The sequence below is a fragment of the Cheilinus undulatus genome, linkage group 6, assembly GCF_018320785.1.
Source record: "Cheilinus undulatus linkage group 6, ASM1832078v1, whole genome shotgun sequence".
In the NCBI taxonomy this organism is placed as follows: Eukaryota; Metazoa; Chordata; class Actinopteri; order Labriformes; family Labridae; genus Cheilinus; species Cheilinus undulatus.
This window is the reverse complement of record NC_054870.1, coordinates 26,763,031-26,778,722: the sequence shown is the minus strand read 5'-3', so window position 1 is coordinate 26,778,722 and position 15,692 is coordinate 26,763,031. Positions and strand designations below refer to the sequence as shown.

General features: G+C 35.7%; 1 protein-coding gene across 1 annotated transcript; it reads left to right on the top strand.

Annotated features, from left to right (window-relative positions):
- Window positions 1–1,592: 1,592 nt before the first annotated feature.
- LOC121510858 (cytochrome P450 3A56-like) lies at window positions 1,593–12,754 on the top strand. The gene is made up of 13 exons (XM_041789150.1): window positions 1,593–1,809; window positions 1,922–2,015; window positions 2,149–2,201; window positions 4,576–4,675; window positions 6,688–6,801; window positions 6,931–7,016; window positions 9,225–9,367; window positions 9,479–9,603; window positions 10,446–10,530; window positions 10,731–10,891; window positions 10,982–11,208; window positions 12,148–12,310; window positions 12,389–12,754. Exons 1-13 carry the CDS (start codon window positions 1,658–1,660, stop codon window positions 12,458–12,460), a joined length of 1,575 nt encoding a protein of 524 aa, XP_041645084.1. The 5' UTR covers window positions 1,593–1,657; the 3' UTR covers window positions 12,461–12,754.
- The last annotated feature ends 2,938 nt before the right edge of the window (window positions 12,755–15,692 follow it).

Sequence of the window (15,692 nt, the reverse complement as noted above, 5' to 3'; positions counted from 1 at the left end):
TATCCTGCTTCTTGACCTTTTGTTGCCCTCAGAAGAGATGAGAGTTAAGAGAGTGATGTCGTCTTCTGTCTTTTACTGTGTCTTCCCTCTTCCTGTCAGTGTTCTCTCATAAATTCTCTTCTTCTTCCACAAATTTTACCTTAAAACTTCAATGTCTGCTTTTCTCCGCTTTGTATTTTATGCCTGGTTTGATTCTGATTGCTACTGTTTATCTTCACTTCTCCTACTTGATTTTAGAGCATGTAACCCTCCCTCTGCTCTCTTTACAGCTCTTGCTGTTGTGTTCATTCTAACTCATCATCATGATTTTTATTATTATTTTGAATGATAGGCTATTTTACAGTTCCTAGCTTTCTAATTTGTGTTTTATGACTAATTAATCTTTACATATTTTTATTGTTTTATTCTATGCTTACTGCTCTGAGTTTAATTTCTTCCCATCTCTTTGTATAATTTATATGCTCCTACATCTCTGGTCCTTAGGTCTCTTTTTATGTAGTTGGGTTTCTGTGTTGCCTGGATTGGTCTAGGTCAGTGTTAATTTCATCGACTAAAACTATGACTACAACTATTCGTCGACAGCCTTTTTTTTTATATGACAAAAACTAGACTAAAACTAACAAAAATAGATCTGTGATGACTAAAACTGACAAAAAGTAAATTTAGTTTTCATCAAGATGACTAAAACTAGACTAAAATGTAATGTAGTTTTCGTCGGACATTCAAAACCCGTAATATTTCTCCACTGTGGGTGAATCTGTCAAAAACAAATGCAGCCGTAGCTATTCTGCCTCTCAGCTGTAGAAAGCAGGGACCCCAGGTTTAGCAGAGTGCAGAGAACACACTACCATGATTTGGGTCCAGATTTAGGCAAGAAAATAAATGCTTGGACTAAAAGTAAAGACTAAAATGTGAGGACTTTTTATGGACTAAAACTAGACTAAAATGTCTTGAATTTTCCTTGACTAAAACTAGACTAAAACTAAAAAGGATAGAAATGACTAAAATGTGACTAAAATATAAAATAGCTGCCAAAATTAACACTGGTCTAGGTTATTCAGGATGATTATGATGTTGGGGTTATGTTTTCATGGGTTCTTCTGTTGTTGGGGTTTTGGCCTTCCTGTTGTGTTCTAGCTTGTGTTTTGATGCTTTGTCTTAATTGTTCTGTTTATTGTCAAAGCACTTTGTAAATCTCTGTTTTTCAAAGGTGCTATACAAATAGATGCTGTAAGAGATATTGCTAAGAAACATTGTTACAACGAATAAATAACCCACCAAACACACATTTCCTTACTTTTTGTCTTAAGTATGTATATATGATTTCCATTATTACCATCCACCTAAGTTTACTGTGATAGGGCGTTTTACGGTCCAGTGTTTGAAGGAAACGGGACACTAAAGGTTTTTTTTTTTCGGGACACTAAAAGAAGGGTTTATGAGATGGACGAAGTACTTCCGCATTGGAGAAATTGTCTGTGTGGCCAGTTGCAACACGGAAGTATGTCCAGAGTTCAAGTCGAGGTCCACTTCGGCCCCCCCTTTACTGCCTGAAGGCCCGCCCATGCAGATAACACAAACAGCAGTCACTGACCTCTTCATATTACATAAACGATGTGAATTTCCTGGAGTCTTAGCCCAGCCCACTTGAGGACTTATGAAGTCACTTGTTTCTCAATACATTTCTCAGTTTTCGAGCGACCCAGTTTATCACTACGCAGTCCCGGCTAAAGGCAAAATGTTTCTCTTTGATTTGTTTTCAGCAACCACCTGGACTCTGTTGGCTGTGTTTTTCACCCTGTTAATACTGTGAGTAGAACAATAACTGTCCATGTTGTCTGAGTTTTATGAGGCATTATCCTCTGACGCAGTTTTCATTGTAACGAGTATAGCCTACAAGTCCATCCTTCTTATCATGCAGGTACGGTGTTTGGCCATTTGGGACATTTAAAAAAATGGGGGTTCCAGGACCAAGGCCATTGCCCTTTATTGGAACAATGTATCTCTTAAAAAAGGTAACATCGTTGCCCACTTGTTATACTGTTACTGAAGTGCTAGACGGGTAATGAGGTTGTTTTAACCGAACACCTTAGAGGTGATGGCATAACTGTACTTTGGATTTTTAACCTCTCCTGACATTTCTTGTAGGGATTTATTGCCACTGACCGTGACTGCCATAACAAGTACGGGGATGTGTGGGGGTGAGTTGCAGAGCCGTTTCTTGCTATAAGCTGACTATGCAAATGCATAGGGCCCCAAAACTGCATGTTCAGCCTCTTCATGAGATCAATTAAATTACCTGTCGTTACCCTTGTATCAGTGAAACTCATCCCACGCTCTCGAGCTCTTTAGTGTCCAGTTGCGGCTCTTTTAAGGCTTCCTTGAAAAAAAAAATCTCCTAAAAACCTTAAGGTAAATACTGTCATGAGTGAAGATTAATTAGAGGTCACATCAATAATTCTGTTACCCACGCAAAAAAGACGGACCACTACCAAATATAAACTTTAATGTTTTTTTTTTAAATCCGTATATTATTACCGTCGGGTGCGCTCGACGGAGGAGCGTGTGTAAGAGGAGAGGAGAGGAAGCCCATCGACATTGCGTCTCTTCAGGGAGTTCATTTATGAGGTGTGCTGTCTTGTGTTCAAATGGAAACTTCCTATGCCCTAGTTTCAACTTTATCCTCCAGTAACTTCCTGCCGATGCGCGTCATCATCAACGAGCATAACCCACACGGATCACATGTGGAGATAACGTAATATTTAATATCGAGTGAAACTTGTCCAAACGTGGGTGTTTTATTTGATTTTTAATGTACCACTGATAATAAATACTGTCCAAATAGCAGAACTATGAAACCAAAGCTACAGAATGAGGCGGGGCTGAACGACGTGCATCTGCAGGTTTGAGGCAGGGCTAGTTTTAGTCATTTGGGGACCCAGGGGAAAGACCAGTATAAGGCCCCTCCCCCTTTAGCTAAAGAATTAAAAATGAGTGGAAAAAATAGAAAGCATCTCTTTTATGTTTATGAAGTCACAGAACTACAGTAAAGGCCCCAATGTGAGATATAAATACCCGAATAGCCAATCATAATTCATCAGCGCTTTGAAAAACACCTCAGAGCTCTAACTCAGCACATTCTAACATCTTAAAAAATCTCTAGGCCAGGTGGAACTACATAAAATGCTGGTGTTGGGCCAAAGACTTCCAAATCACCACTTTCAGGGCATAAAAAACACATCTTTTGACATGTTTTATTGCTTTAAAATTGGTTAAAACAAACTGACAGATGTAAAGGGTGACCAATAGCACCAATTAATAAAAAGAGATTAAAACCATGAAAAATTGAGATACAAGTTTTTGGTCTGACATCAGCAAATAAAATAAATATATGGTCATTATCAGTGATATGCTCTGAGTGGATTATTGCTAATTCTGAGTAACCTGCAGTCTCCATTGGCACATTTTTTAGAATATTTATTGTGACAATACAGTTTGCTACAATCTTGCCTCCATTTCTATAGCTGAGTTAAGTTTTTGATGTAGTATTTTGTTTTATTCAAAAGAAGCTTAATATCACAAACTGAGGTAAGTGTAATCTTCTATATATATGACTTTTAGCTCCGCCCACAGAAAAAGATATAGATTCAGACCATAAATAATTTATTATGAGAGGTTATCATGACTGTGGCCAGTTTTGCTTATCAAGTCTAATAGATTGTGGCTTGTTCATGGATCATCTAATGGATTAGAATACCTCCGTTAGTTTAGCAAACTAGGAGGCCCCCAAACAGCATCTTGCATAGGGCCCCCACAGAGCTAGAAATGGCCCTGGTGAGTTGTCTTTTTTTCAGTAGTATTAAAATGATACTAACTTCTTAATTCCTAAAACAACTTAAAAAGAGGTTTGGAAGGCAAATTTGGGAAGATTACATAAAAAGCTAGTTGTTAGGCCAAATTCAAATTAAGACAAGACAATGCAAAAACAAAGTCTCAGATAGAATGATTAGCCTATACAATAGGCTAAATGAAAAAAATATTGGGCTTGGATCTAAAAAGTTTTCAAAGTAATACCAGTGATGAATAAAACTGACTTCAAGATCAGAAGTGAAGAAAATTACATCTCATCACAAGAGATTCAAACAAAATAAGGTACCGACACACACAAAAAAAATTAAACGTGAAATTTGTGGATAATAAAAGCAATAAATGGCATCAGATAAAGAGCTGGGCACCAACTAAAATATACACAACAATACATAAAAAAATAAAAGAAGTTATAAAAACATGACTGATGTGAAAAAAGTGAATCAAGAAGTTAGTGTAAAGAAATGATTTGAAAGAAGTTATTTCCTAAGGCAGGACATTCCAAAGCCAAGGGGACCAGAAAGGCAAAACACAACGCCAACCCCCAGACCCCTCCTCCTTATATTCTAAGGTTACAGTACTGCTCATAAGGGGCCAGAATTTCAAAAATGCCTGTTGAAATTATTGCCACACCAAGAAAATATTTCGTTCTGTATCTATGCGTTAAAGAGATTCATGTTTAATAGATGTTGTTGTGTTTCTGTGCAGAATGTATGATGGACGAACACCGGTCTTAATGGTGTCAGACCCTGAGATTATTAAAACTGTGTTGGTGAAGGAGTGCTACTCAACATTCACCAACCGCAGGGTAAGAGACTCCTCGTTTCATTTTAAACTAGAATGCAGCAGACTTCAGCATTTCATGATCAGTGATGAAGAGAGATTATGTAACTCTGGGTAACTCCAGATAGACCGGTTATGACTGGTGTTGGTTCATTACAACAACTGATTCTCATCTTTATAGATTGCTAAGGCGAGCCATGTGTGCTATTATTACCATCTTTTATTAACACTGTGCTTAGATAAAAGATAACTTAACAACTCCAAGCTGACTAATTTTTATATTAACAATGATTTTTTTAATTCTGAGGGTGATCCCTTTCTTCAGGTAAATGTTTGTTCCAACAGAAGAACTGTACCTGAAATTTTGAAATGATATTGCTGCACTGAAAACATTTGTATGTAGTATAAAGAACCCACATCAAAAACAATATAAAATGACAGAATCCAAGCAATAATTGTGTTGTTTTCTTGCAGGCTACAAGTCGTGCTTGGTATTGTTTCGACATGGTCTTCTGCAAACATATGTAGGCTCAAAATATCTGGCACACTTAGAGATTGGATTTCACTACTGTAAATAGTTCATTTCTTCTAAAATTGCTGTCTTTTAATTTAGTTAATTGAGCACAATTTCATTTTATTTTTTTATTTTGCCACAGTTTATAAAGATGAGTGTATTTCAGAAATGAAGTTATGACCATACTCAAAATATTTTTGTGTGGTTTTAAATGATCTTGCACAACTTTTTTACAACCACAATTTTTAGGGATACAGCTTTCACATCTCCGTATGTAGTAAAATGTGTAAAAAAAAAAAAAAAAAAAAACACTTCATTTTTCTTGTGTTTCTTTTTGGACGTTTTAGCAATTTAATTTGTTACAATAGATTTATCTCATACATATCACTAAAATTTGGGTTCTAAGGGTTATATTGATGTACAGCCAATTCAAATACTCCAAAAAATGGTACTACAACATGTAAAAATGTAAAGATATGCTCCAGTGGACTTGTTCTATGGTAGCTCTGTCAGCTACGTAGTTTAGGCAGCTAACGGTGGTATGTGAGCTACACTAGCTGCATTATAAAGTTTTCACATTTTACTGTTGATAGAATTGGCAAAAATGAAACTAAGGTCTTTAAACAGGTTATCCATTAAACTGTGGACGATAGTATAACTTGGCTTCGCAAACATCAAGAAATGAGTTGTTACCAGAGAAAGAGGAACATAGTGTCAAGAAGCTCTGTGTCTCAAATTTAAATGTTTGATTTGTAACAGATGTTAGCTGGATCGAGACAAAATAGTTATAGGACTAGTGTCAATTGGAACTGGTTTGTCAGCATGACAGATGTCTGACTGTTTACTCTGGTCAACATAGGACATTTTACCTGCTGATATGTGATTGTTCAGTACAGCTCTGGCAATGTTTTTATTACAAGCAGAAACTATTAAACTGAATAAAAACTGTGGCTCCTGTGTACAGATTCTACCACCATCCAGTCTATAGCTAATTTCTGTTTCCTATTCGTCTATTTATAATCTGTAAACAGAGATTATAGGCTGGGATAAGGTTCACACAAAATATACACATTTTTATTTCATATGATTATGTACACATCTATTTTTAGTGATTTATGAAAGCATCAGGACTAATGTTGCCATTCACAAGATTAAAGATTTCTGTAAATAGTCATGCAACTATGTTTCATTGATTTACTTTGTATACATTGTCTCTGTTTTTGTCTCTGTGTGCCTGTTTTTGTTGATTCGTTTTATTATGCCCTTATATGTGTAGCATGTGATGACTCCAGTTGATTGCTGATTCAACTTTAATTTGACTAGGTGTCCCACACAATAGGAGGGGATTGTCTGTTTAAGATCACTGTGGTGTAAGCTGTTTGAGAACACACTTGACAAAGTTTAACAGGGACCCAACCATTGTGGTTTTTCTAAGAGCAGTGCAAGATTTTCTTCTTGTTTACACTATAATATATAAAAGTGGTGAAAAGGCACAGCACAGTGAACTTTTTTCCTCTTCACAGGATAACATAGTGGCAGGACCTTTTGACGATGCAATAACAACGGTTAAAGACGAAAGGTGGAAGAGAATTCGGAGCTCTCTATCACCCTGTTTTACCAGTGGAAGACTGAAGCAGGTTGGTATCATATCAGAGCTTACTAATCACCACCGCTAACTGTCTCCTTTGAGCTTGTGTAGCATCTGTGATAAAATGAAGACATACACTTTATTATTGTCAGTATTACACAACTTTTCTGTCTTGAAGGTTTTTCCCATCGTTACTTGCTATGCAGATCGACTTGTTGAAAAACTTGGACAACAAAATCTGGATGAGCCTATCGATGTCAAACAGTATGTTTATCATTATTTATTTATCTATAGTTAGTAGGGCATATATGACATGTAAGTCCATTTGACCTACCAGAACATTTACAGCATTGTTGTATTCTATATAACACACAAATTAACAAAATTAACTTTCTGACTGAATAATTTAACCCTTTATCGAGCAAAGAACCATATATGGTCATTTTGATCAATTTCCTTCATGGTCTCCCCCCAACTCTCTGTGATACAGTGGAACCAGATTATTTTTTTCTTAACCAATTAATGGAGATCAGTTGATGTCATGGAAAGTGACATCACCCCTCCGACCAATCAGCAGTGGCCTAGTAATTGAGAAATTTAGAAACTAGAAACTTCATGTCTAGGTTTAACTCTCTTTTGGTCCCAACAAACATCCCTGACATCATAACTAGCCATGATAGGTTGATGAAACTCACCCGTTATAAAGGTGGAGAGTAGTGCTAAATGCCATTGTAGGTTTTGTTTGCGTAGGATTTCAAGCAGTTACTGAAACTTAAGCATGAAAAATGGAGAAAAAATACTTAGACATATTCCACTTTATGGGTGTAAATGTCTATGTTAAGACATAAGGCCAACTCATGTAGCAACCATACTAAGGGTATTTTTTGATGAATAACTTATAATTAGGATAATAGTGCTTTATAGTGTAGTTGGATGTTGTCATAGGTTTGTAAAAACATAAAGAGTGATCAAGGAAAATTTGGCTAACTTATTGAAAATTTCAAGGTATGAATAGTCAAATAAGTGTGTCAAAACATCCTAACAGTTTTATCCTACTTTTGTGGTTTATATCAGGTTTTATTTTTACTTTAAGTCTTACTTATACTTAAATTAATTTGGACATTTAATATTTATGATGTTTCTTTTATTTTCTGTTGTGTTAATTATATTTTAGTCTGTTTAAATCAGTATAACAGTTTTATTCAAATTAAATGACCTAAATCAGTTGTTATTTTTACTGTGAGCTTCATCAGTGCTAAAACTCACTCAGTTTCTTAATTTGTATCTATTTTCTTTGGGATGTTTTAGGGCTGTAATGATATCTGCCTTAAGCCCTAAATATTCATTTTTGAACTGTAATCTTTAAAACTTTTTTGTTGGAAAGAACTGGAGTGGAAGAATTTGATGAGCTTCTTTGTTACACCCCAAAAGGAAAATAACCAACCTGTTACATAACAGTAATGTTGGAGGACAGTGAGGACAAATGAATGCTAATCACAAAAATGTTCAGGGACAAGATTATTCAGTCTATTGAGGAGATTTTATTTTGGGTAAGTTACAAAAAGCTTAGACTGGATTCAGATATTAGGTTTCAGTCTTTCTCATTTTACCACCAAAATCTGTTCATTATGCTGTCCATAAGTTTTGACTAGAGCTGTCAAATGATTAAAATATTTAACTAGGATTAATTGTAGAATTTCTGCTGTAAATTGCAGTTACTCTCACCCTTTGGTCTTAGTTTGAATTTCCACTATTTTGAATTCAAACCACTTTCTATCTATTTATGGATTTTTTGTACTGTCTGTAATAAGGTTAATTGGCTTACAGTTTGGATACAGATCTGCTTTGACTTTGAATGAAAGAGGAACTTTGGGTTTATTATCACATGAACTTAACTACAGAAAAAAGGAGCTTGTTATGGATTGAAAAGCAAATAGGTAAATGTTTCATGACAGAAGGTTTAGATTACTTTTGACTTGTCCATGAACTGTCTGTGAAGTTAACTTTTTAACATCACTGCAGTTGCAGGGAGACACTTCAGTGTCTTTACAAAATGTGCAGAGATGGATAATAAGGCATATAATTAATTGAGATTAGAAATTATGCACTAATTATGGATCTTTATTGATTGTGATTAATTCACTTAAGCTTACAGCCCTAGATTTAACACATTGATTTCTCTATGAATGACAGATCCCTGAAAGAAAAAAGTAGTGGTTTGCTTTAAAGTGAGTTTATGTTTTATGAAACCATATCTTTATTTCTAATGATATGACAGCTGAAAACACAAACTTTCTCCCATATATATTTATGACAGTATCATCAGCATAAAGCAAAATAAGAAAATCTGAAGAAGCAGGCTTGTAAGTTGTTAATGTCAGATTTTTATCATGAAGTAAACTAACATGTCAGAATTCAACCCATGCCAGCTCCTTAAAGATAACTACCTCTCTGTTTTTTTCCCCTCTGTAGAATAATTGCACCGTACAGTTTGGATGTTATTACCAGTGTGTCTTTTGGCATTGAGGCTGATGCCATTAACAACCCGGAGGACCCACTTATCGTTCACCTCAAAAAGATTCTAAACTTCAATTTCTGGCCTTTCTTTTTAGTCAGTATGTACTACTTTCACTGATGTTAGAAGCAGAGATGTTTGATTTTTTTCTCCAGTGTTTTGGTTTGACCATTATTCAAGGTTTGCTTAAAAACGTTTCTTCTTTTTTCAGTGATATTTCCCTTTAGTGCCCATCTGTTGAAGCTCCTGGATATCGACTTAATGCCCAGACTAAGTGTGGATTATTTCTACAACATCATTAAGAGATTTAAAAACCAGCGTCAGTCAGAAAAACCAGTATGTCTTTCATTTATAATTTGCGAAAAATGCAGAGAATTATATGAGCTACTCAGCATTTTGGGAATTGGGCTTTTTCCTTTGGTGTTTATAGTTGCACAGTTTGAAAGGTGATAATGCAAAGCCAGCCTATAAACATCTGGATCATCATCGTTATCATCTCAAATGAAAAATGATCATCATGATGAAAATCTAACTTTGTATTAACAATTATTTTGTGCTCTACAGCACTGTTCTATATGTTATATGAACAAAGCTTGCCAACCCTAAGTCTTTAAGCTCCAATCTGGCAGCCACCCAGTTATGGTCTCTCCAAAACCAAGTGTAGGACCAGTGGGTAGAATTCATGTGGGCCTAGTTTTCAAGCTATTCAGTGTATGCTGAGGGCTGATTTACTGGCTGGATGACAAGATTAACAATCTTAGCCAGCCATGAACTTAAAGCATAGAATAAAAAAACTTGTTTGCTAACATAAAAAAAAATCACTGAAAAGGGGCCACAGATTGAAAACAACTGAAGATACTTTTATACTGATTTTAATTACTTGCTTTATTCTGCTCTAAGGTTAGATTTATTGGGCCATATGGGGATTGACTTGCCTTCGGAGTCTGCCTTAAGGGACTATTCAAGGAACTGCAGTTTTTTTGCACTTAAAACTTTGGTTGACACTTTGGACTTCAAGATGTTGAATTATTTGTGTGAGAGAAAATGCATCTTTTAAATATACATGCTAGGATTTGTAAAATTAATTCTGATTTTAATTAGAATAACCTTTCATATGAAAAGTGAGTGTATGTTTTTATTCCAATTTTAAATTAATGTTGTTGTTTTTGCTGAATTAGCTCCGTGCAGACTTCCTCCAGGTGTTGATTGACCATGAGATACCAGAGGCAAAGGTTAAGAGTGAGCTAGAACAACCAAGTAAAGGTACCTTTGCACTCCTGTAGTGAGTCATGCTCTGCTCTTACAGTTTATTAGAAAGTTTGCATAAAATGTTTTTAGTTTGTTTTCTATCTTTCTAACTTAGGATTGATGAACTTTTACTAGTGCTGTCAGAAAATTAAAAAGTTCTAGTCTGCTTTAATGTTGCAAAAATTGGATACCCTGTGCTGTATTTCATTTTACAGGTTTGACTGAACATGAGATACTTTCCCAGGCTTTCCTCTTCATCTTTGGTGGCTATGAGACCACCAGTGTCACTCTCAGCTTTATCCTTTACAACCTGGCCACCAACCCTGATGCCATGAAGACACTGCAGGAAGAAATTGATGCCAACCTACCAAAAGACGTACAGTCAATGTGCATGTGATTCACCGACAACTATAAATAGCTGACAAAATGTATAATCTGATTCTTTCTTTTCCTTTTTTCCCTCCAGGCTCCTGTTACATATGAGGTTGTGGCTGGTTTAGAGTACCTGGACCACGTTATCAATGAGTCGATGCGCTTGGTTCCTACTGCACCTCGGCTAGAGAGAGTGTGTAAAAAAAATGTCCAGGTCCATGGACTCAACATCCCTGAAGGAACTCTTGTTGGGATTCCTGCTCACCTTTTACACATGGACACACGCTTTTGGACGTCACCTGAGAAGTTCAGACCAGAGAGGTAAATTAAAAAATCTCATTCTTAACGTACAACTCGAATTCCAAAAAAGTATGGGCACTGTGTTAAATGTTAATTAAAAGAATACAATAATTTGCAAATCTCATAAAACCATATTTTATTCACAATATAACACAGATAACATATCAGATGTAGAAAGTTAGACATTTACCAGTTAATGGAAAGTATTTGCCCATTTTGAGTTTTGGCAGCAACACATCTCAAAAAGTATGGATGGGACTGCGGGCTGGAAAAGTAAGTGATACTAATATAAGACAGCCGGAAGAGAGTTTTGAAATTAATAAGGTTAATTGGCAACAGGTCAGTAACATGACTGACTGGGTATAAAAGGAACATTTTAGAGAGGCAGAGTTTCTTAGATGTAAAGATGGGCAGAAGCTCACCGAGTTGTGAAAAAATTGAGAACAATTTCAGAAAATACACCTCAATAGAAGACTTGGAATATCCTGCCATCTGTTTACCAACCTGTGAACTCCAGCTGTAAGTTGCTACCACTAAAGTTCACATTTGTTTGAGTAACGTATATATTTCTATATTATTTAAAAATGTAGAACAAGTTTCTGTGTATGTTTTTGAAAGAAGCCTGCTGAGCTATTGTTGTTAGAAAAGCTATCACTCAAACTAATTATGGCGAACACAGTGTGGGGTCTATGGCTCCTCACTCTGGAACAAAATTAGTAAATGTTGCACCACTTTATTCTCCATTTTCCAATGCCATTTTATGCTAAATTTGGAAGAAATAATTGTAAAGATTCTATGGCATTAGTTCCCTTATTCAACACCATGCTTCCAGTGGCTTTGTGGCAGACTTTAAAACATTAAAAATGACTGTATGGTGGCCATAACAGTCATACTTGCTCAAGTATGCCTGTTGTCTGAGGGTGACTTTATAATCCTTACATTGTCTTTGTGTCCTTGCAGGTTCAGTAAAGACAGTGGGGAGGAGATAAACCCATATGCATTCATGCCGTTCGGACTTGGTCCTCGTAACTGTGTCGGTATGCGCTACGCAATCCTCACCGTGAAGATGGTCCTCGTCCGTCTCCTGCAGTGCTACACTTTGGAAACATGCAAAGACACTATAGTAAGAGTTTACTAACATGCGTCCTTGTTCTACTCTCCTTATCTCCTTCATTTAACTTTATTTTCCTTTTTCCTTTAGATTCCTTTGGCGTTGGACTGGAAGTTTCAGTCCCTGAAGCCTATAAAACTCAGTTTTGTCCCCAGACAGTAGTATGAAGAGAGACAGCATTTCTAAATTCCTGTTCTCTGTATTTTATTCTGTTTTTAAAAATGTCTCTACTGCCAGCAGGTTAACCATGAAAGGTTTTACCTTTATGATTTATAATACGGACATGTAACACTGTAGGAAATTATTTCTTGCCTTTCTGTTAATCAAGTATAAGCATTTTCTTAACTTTGACAGTTTTTTTTTGCAAATTGTCCTGAAGTTTTAGTTGTATTTCTTTGTGTCCTTTTGACTTTTTATAATACCACATATTGATTTACTTAAAGCATGTAAAATGCATCATGTGTGCCGTTTTATTGATGAATGAATGACTGCAAAAAAGTGTGTGCAGGACAGCTGCACAAGCCCTCCATGAGTCATATCAGACTTCTTCCAGATTCACTCATAATAAATCAAATTTAACAGAAGAAATTGTTACCATGACAAATGCAGCATATTTCCTGGTGTCTCAGCCTTGAGAATTTTAAGTCAAAAGTCTGTTAGTTGAGCTGTAAAATTTCAGTATCATGCCAGCGGTAACTGACTCACTCTACTGTTGATCAATGTCTCCCTCTAGTGGCTGAGCAGCTTTATTTGAAACTAAGTGAAAATTTCAGCAAAGATCAAATGGAAAAGTTTTCTTATTTAACAGCAGAAAAAAAGCCGCAGGTGGTTTACTTTTCTTTATTATCTTTACAACAGGGTACAAATCCGCTCCACTTTGAAGGCTTGTGAAGGTTCAATGTGAAACAGCTGTAGTCAGTTTTTCTGAGGTTTGAACGACTGAGGTTTCCCCAACAAATGTTTATAGTTCACACAAGTGGTGAAAACATCTGAAAAATAAAGTACATTGATGTGAAGTTAAACAACTAAACAACAATTAAAAATCTGAGTCACAAGATGTTCATTTTCAAAATGAACAGCTCTTAAAGAATACACACAAGTGGTGTTAAAGCTATCTTTGGCCATGGTTATGGAAATTTATGGTACTTTTATGCTTATATGAACAAAATAAACAATTATCCACTGATATTTATCATCAAAGTGAAATATAAGTGTTGGAGGAAATCAATATTACATTTTCAACAGACTGAAATAATCTTAACACCAGCAGAAATTGATGTAGAGCTGTAAAGGTGAAGGGAAACCTCAGTGTTTGTAGACCCGCAGACAAGCAACAGTTTTTAACAGCTAGCAAAGGGCAACAGTGGGAGCAATATGTGAATGTGTATCAGTGCATAAAAAATAACATTGTCTCCTATTCAGACTTTCAAAAACACAAAAGATAAAATTTAAATTAAGTCCATAACACACTGATTTGAAACCTTTCACTCCACACAAATGTGCTGGTTTCATTAGAAATGTCATCGCTGTCACTGTGTCGTGCTAACACTGCTTCTGCTGTTTATCTGATAGAGAATAAAATAGTCAAAGAATCACTGAAGAATTTTTCTGCCAGTAAACCAAAAATAACGTTACTGAAATTATCAAAATTTAGCATGTCAAAAGGATTTTTAATTGGTCTAAATAAACCCTTCCTCCCCAAGAGGCAGAAATATTCTGTACTAGAACATCCTTGGAAATGCTTCTACATTTTCTATATTTCTGATTTTGAGTGTGTTAAATGTATGGCAATTTGGCCCAGTTGGCAGGTTTTTGAAACTATTTTTACACACATGCACATTCATTCACAAACAGGAACCAAAAAAGAGCACCACAGGCTCACATACAAACAGCTTGTAAACAAAAGCTCTTTTTCTTATCAAAGAGAGAAGTATAAAACCGCACTGCCACAGTGCCTTCTTAAAAAGCTCTATGAAGTGACTACTGCATTAGAAAAAGCAACAAACACAAACAAAATGTGGGGATAAAAAAGTTAAAAGGATTATATTACAAAGCCTTTTGGGGTCCTGAGTTTATCGAACATAGAAGAGACGAAAAGGCCAGAGTCCTAATAGCAAAGAAACACTTCAAACGACGATAAACAAAAAATTTTTAAAACTAGATTGAATGTTTTTTTATGCGTGTTGTCCTGTCTTCGAAACTGATTGTTTTTCAAACATCCATGGCTCTTGTTTGGGACATTTTGCAGCATACATGTTGATGACAGCATGTGAAGAGTTTCAAAGAGGTGATCATCAGGCAGGAAAAGCAGCAAACATGATCTTTTCCACATTTAAGATGATTCCAAGACTTGTCGAAGTAAATGATTATAGTAGTTTTATCACACTTAAAATCGAAGTATACTAACTTGAAATAAACATTTATGAAGCTTTAGATTAATACAGAAATACGGTATATCATTGCTAACTTGGACACAGTTGTGATGAGAATACTTTTCAGGATGCTGCTGATGGCAGGACGGTCAAAGATGGCTTCAGTTCCAATGCTAAACACTCCCTCAGGTTCCCTTAATTTGTTTCAAATGTCTTATTTCTTTTTGATTACCAACAAATATAGGCTAATTTATTTCTTAAAGATATAATATACAACAATTCAAATATTAATGTAGCAGTTATATAAATATTTCCGAACTAGATATATTGTTGAGTAAGAACATTCTTAAGTAGGAGAAAGTCAAATTCAGTCAGAGTTTGTTGTTTTTAGCTCTGTGTTAACACTGATAGGACAGAGCTTATCAATTCATTGATCTTTCACACAGGCTTAAACATGTGTCATACATACTCTTTCTAAAGGCCGACTCTGGGGCTAGTGCTAGGTTTATCCATCCTGGGCTACTGTAGAAATGTGTCAGTGGAACAAGAGACCCTCTCCCTCTGTAGACATTAAGAGCTCAATTCAAGGTAATAAAACAGTTCTCAAGTGATAAAAAACAAGTTAAAACAGATTTGAAGCTTTTATACCTGCATATTGATTCCCCTCGTTCTTTCAGCCCCATGCTCAAAGGCACCTTGGTAGGTTGCTACAGAGAAAATAAAACTACCCATTGTTGCTTCTGGATATTAACCCACAACCATGTGGTTACAAAAATGTTAAACCTCTAAGTCACTGACTGCCATACAACCTAATTCTTCCAGAACTAATGATATAACATAATGCATCCAGGAAGTATCTGTTGCTACGTCATTATTATTACAGTATGGGCTGATACTTTAAAAAAATCTCTTAGGTTCATTTTCTTAAATCAGATGTGATTATTCTATAATAAATAAATCTACAACAGATAAAACTGCTGAAACTGAGTTGACATAAAAAGGACAAAGAAAGAGACTGAGTA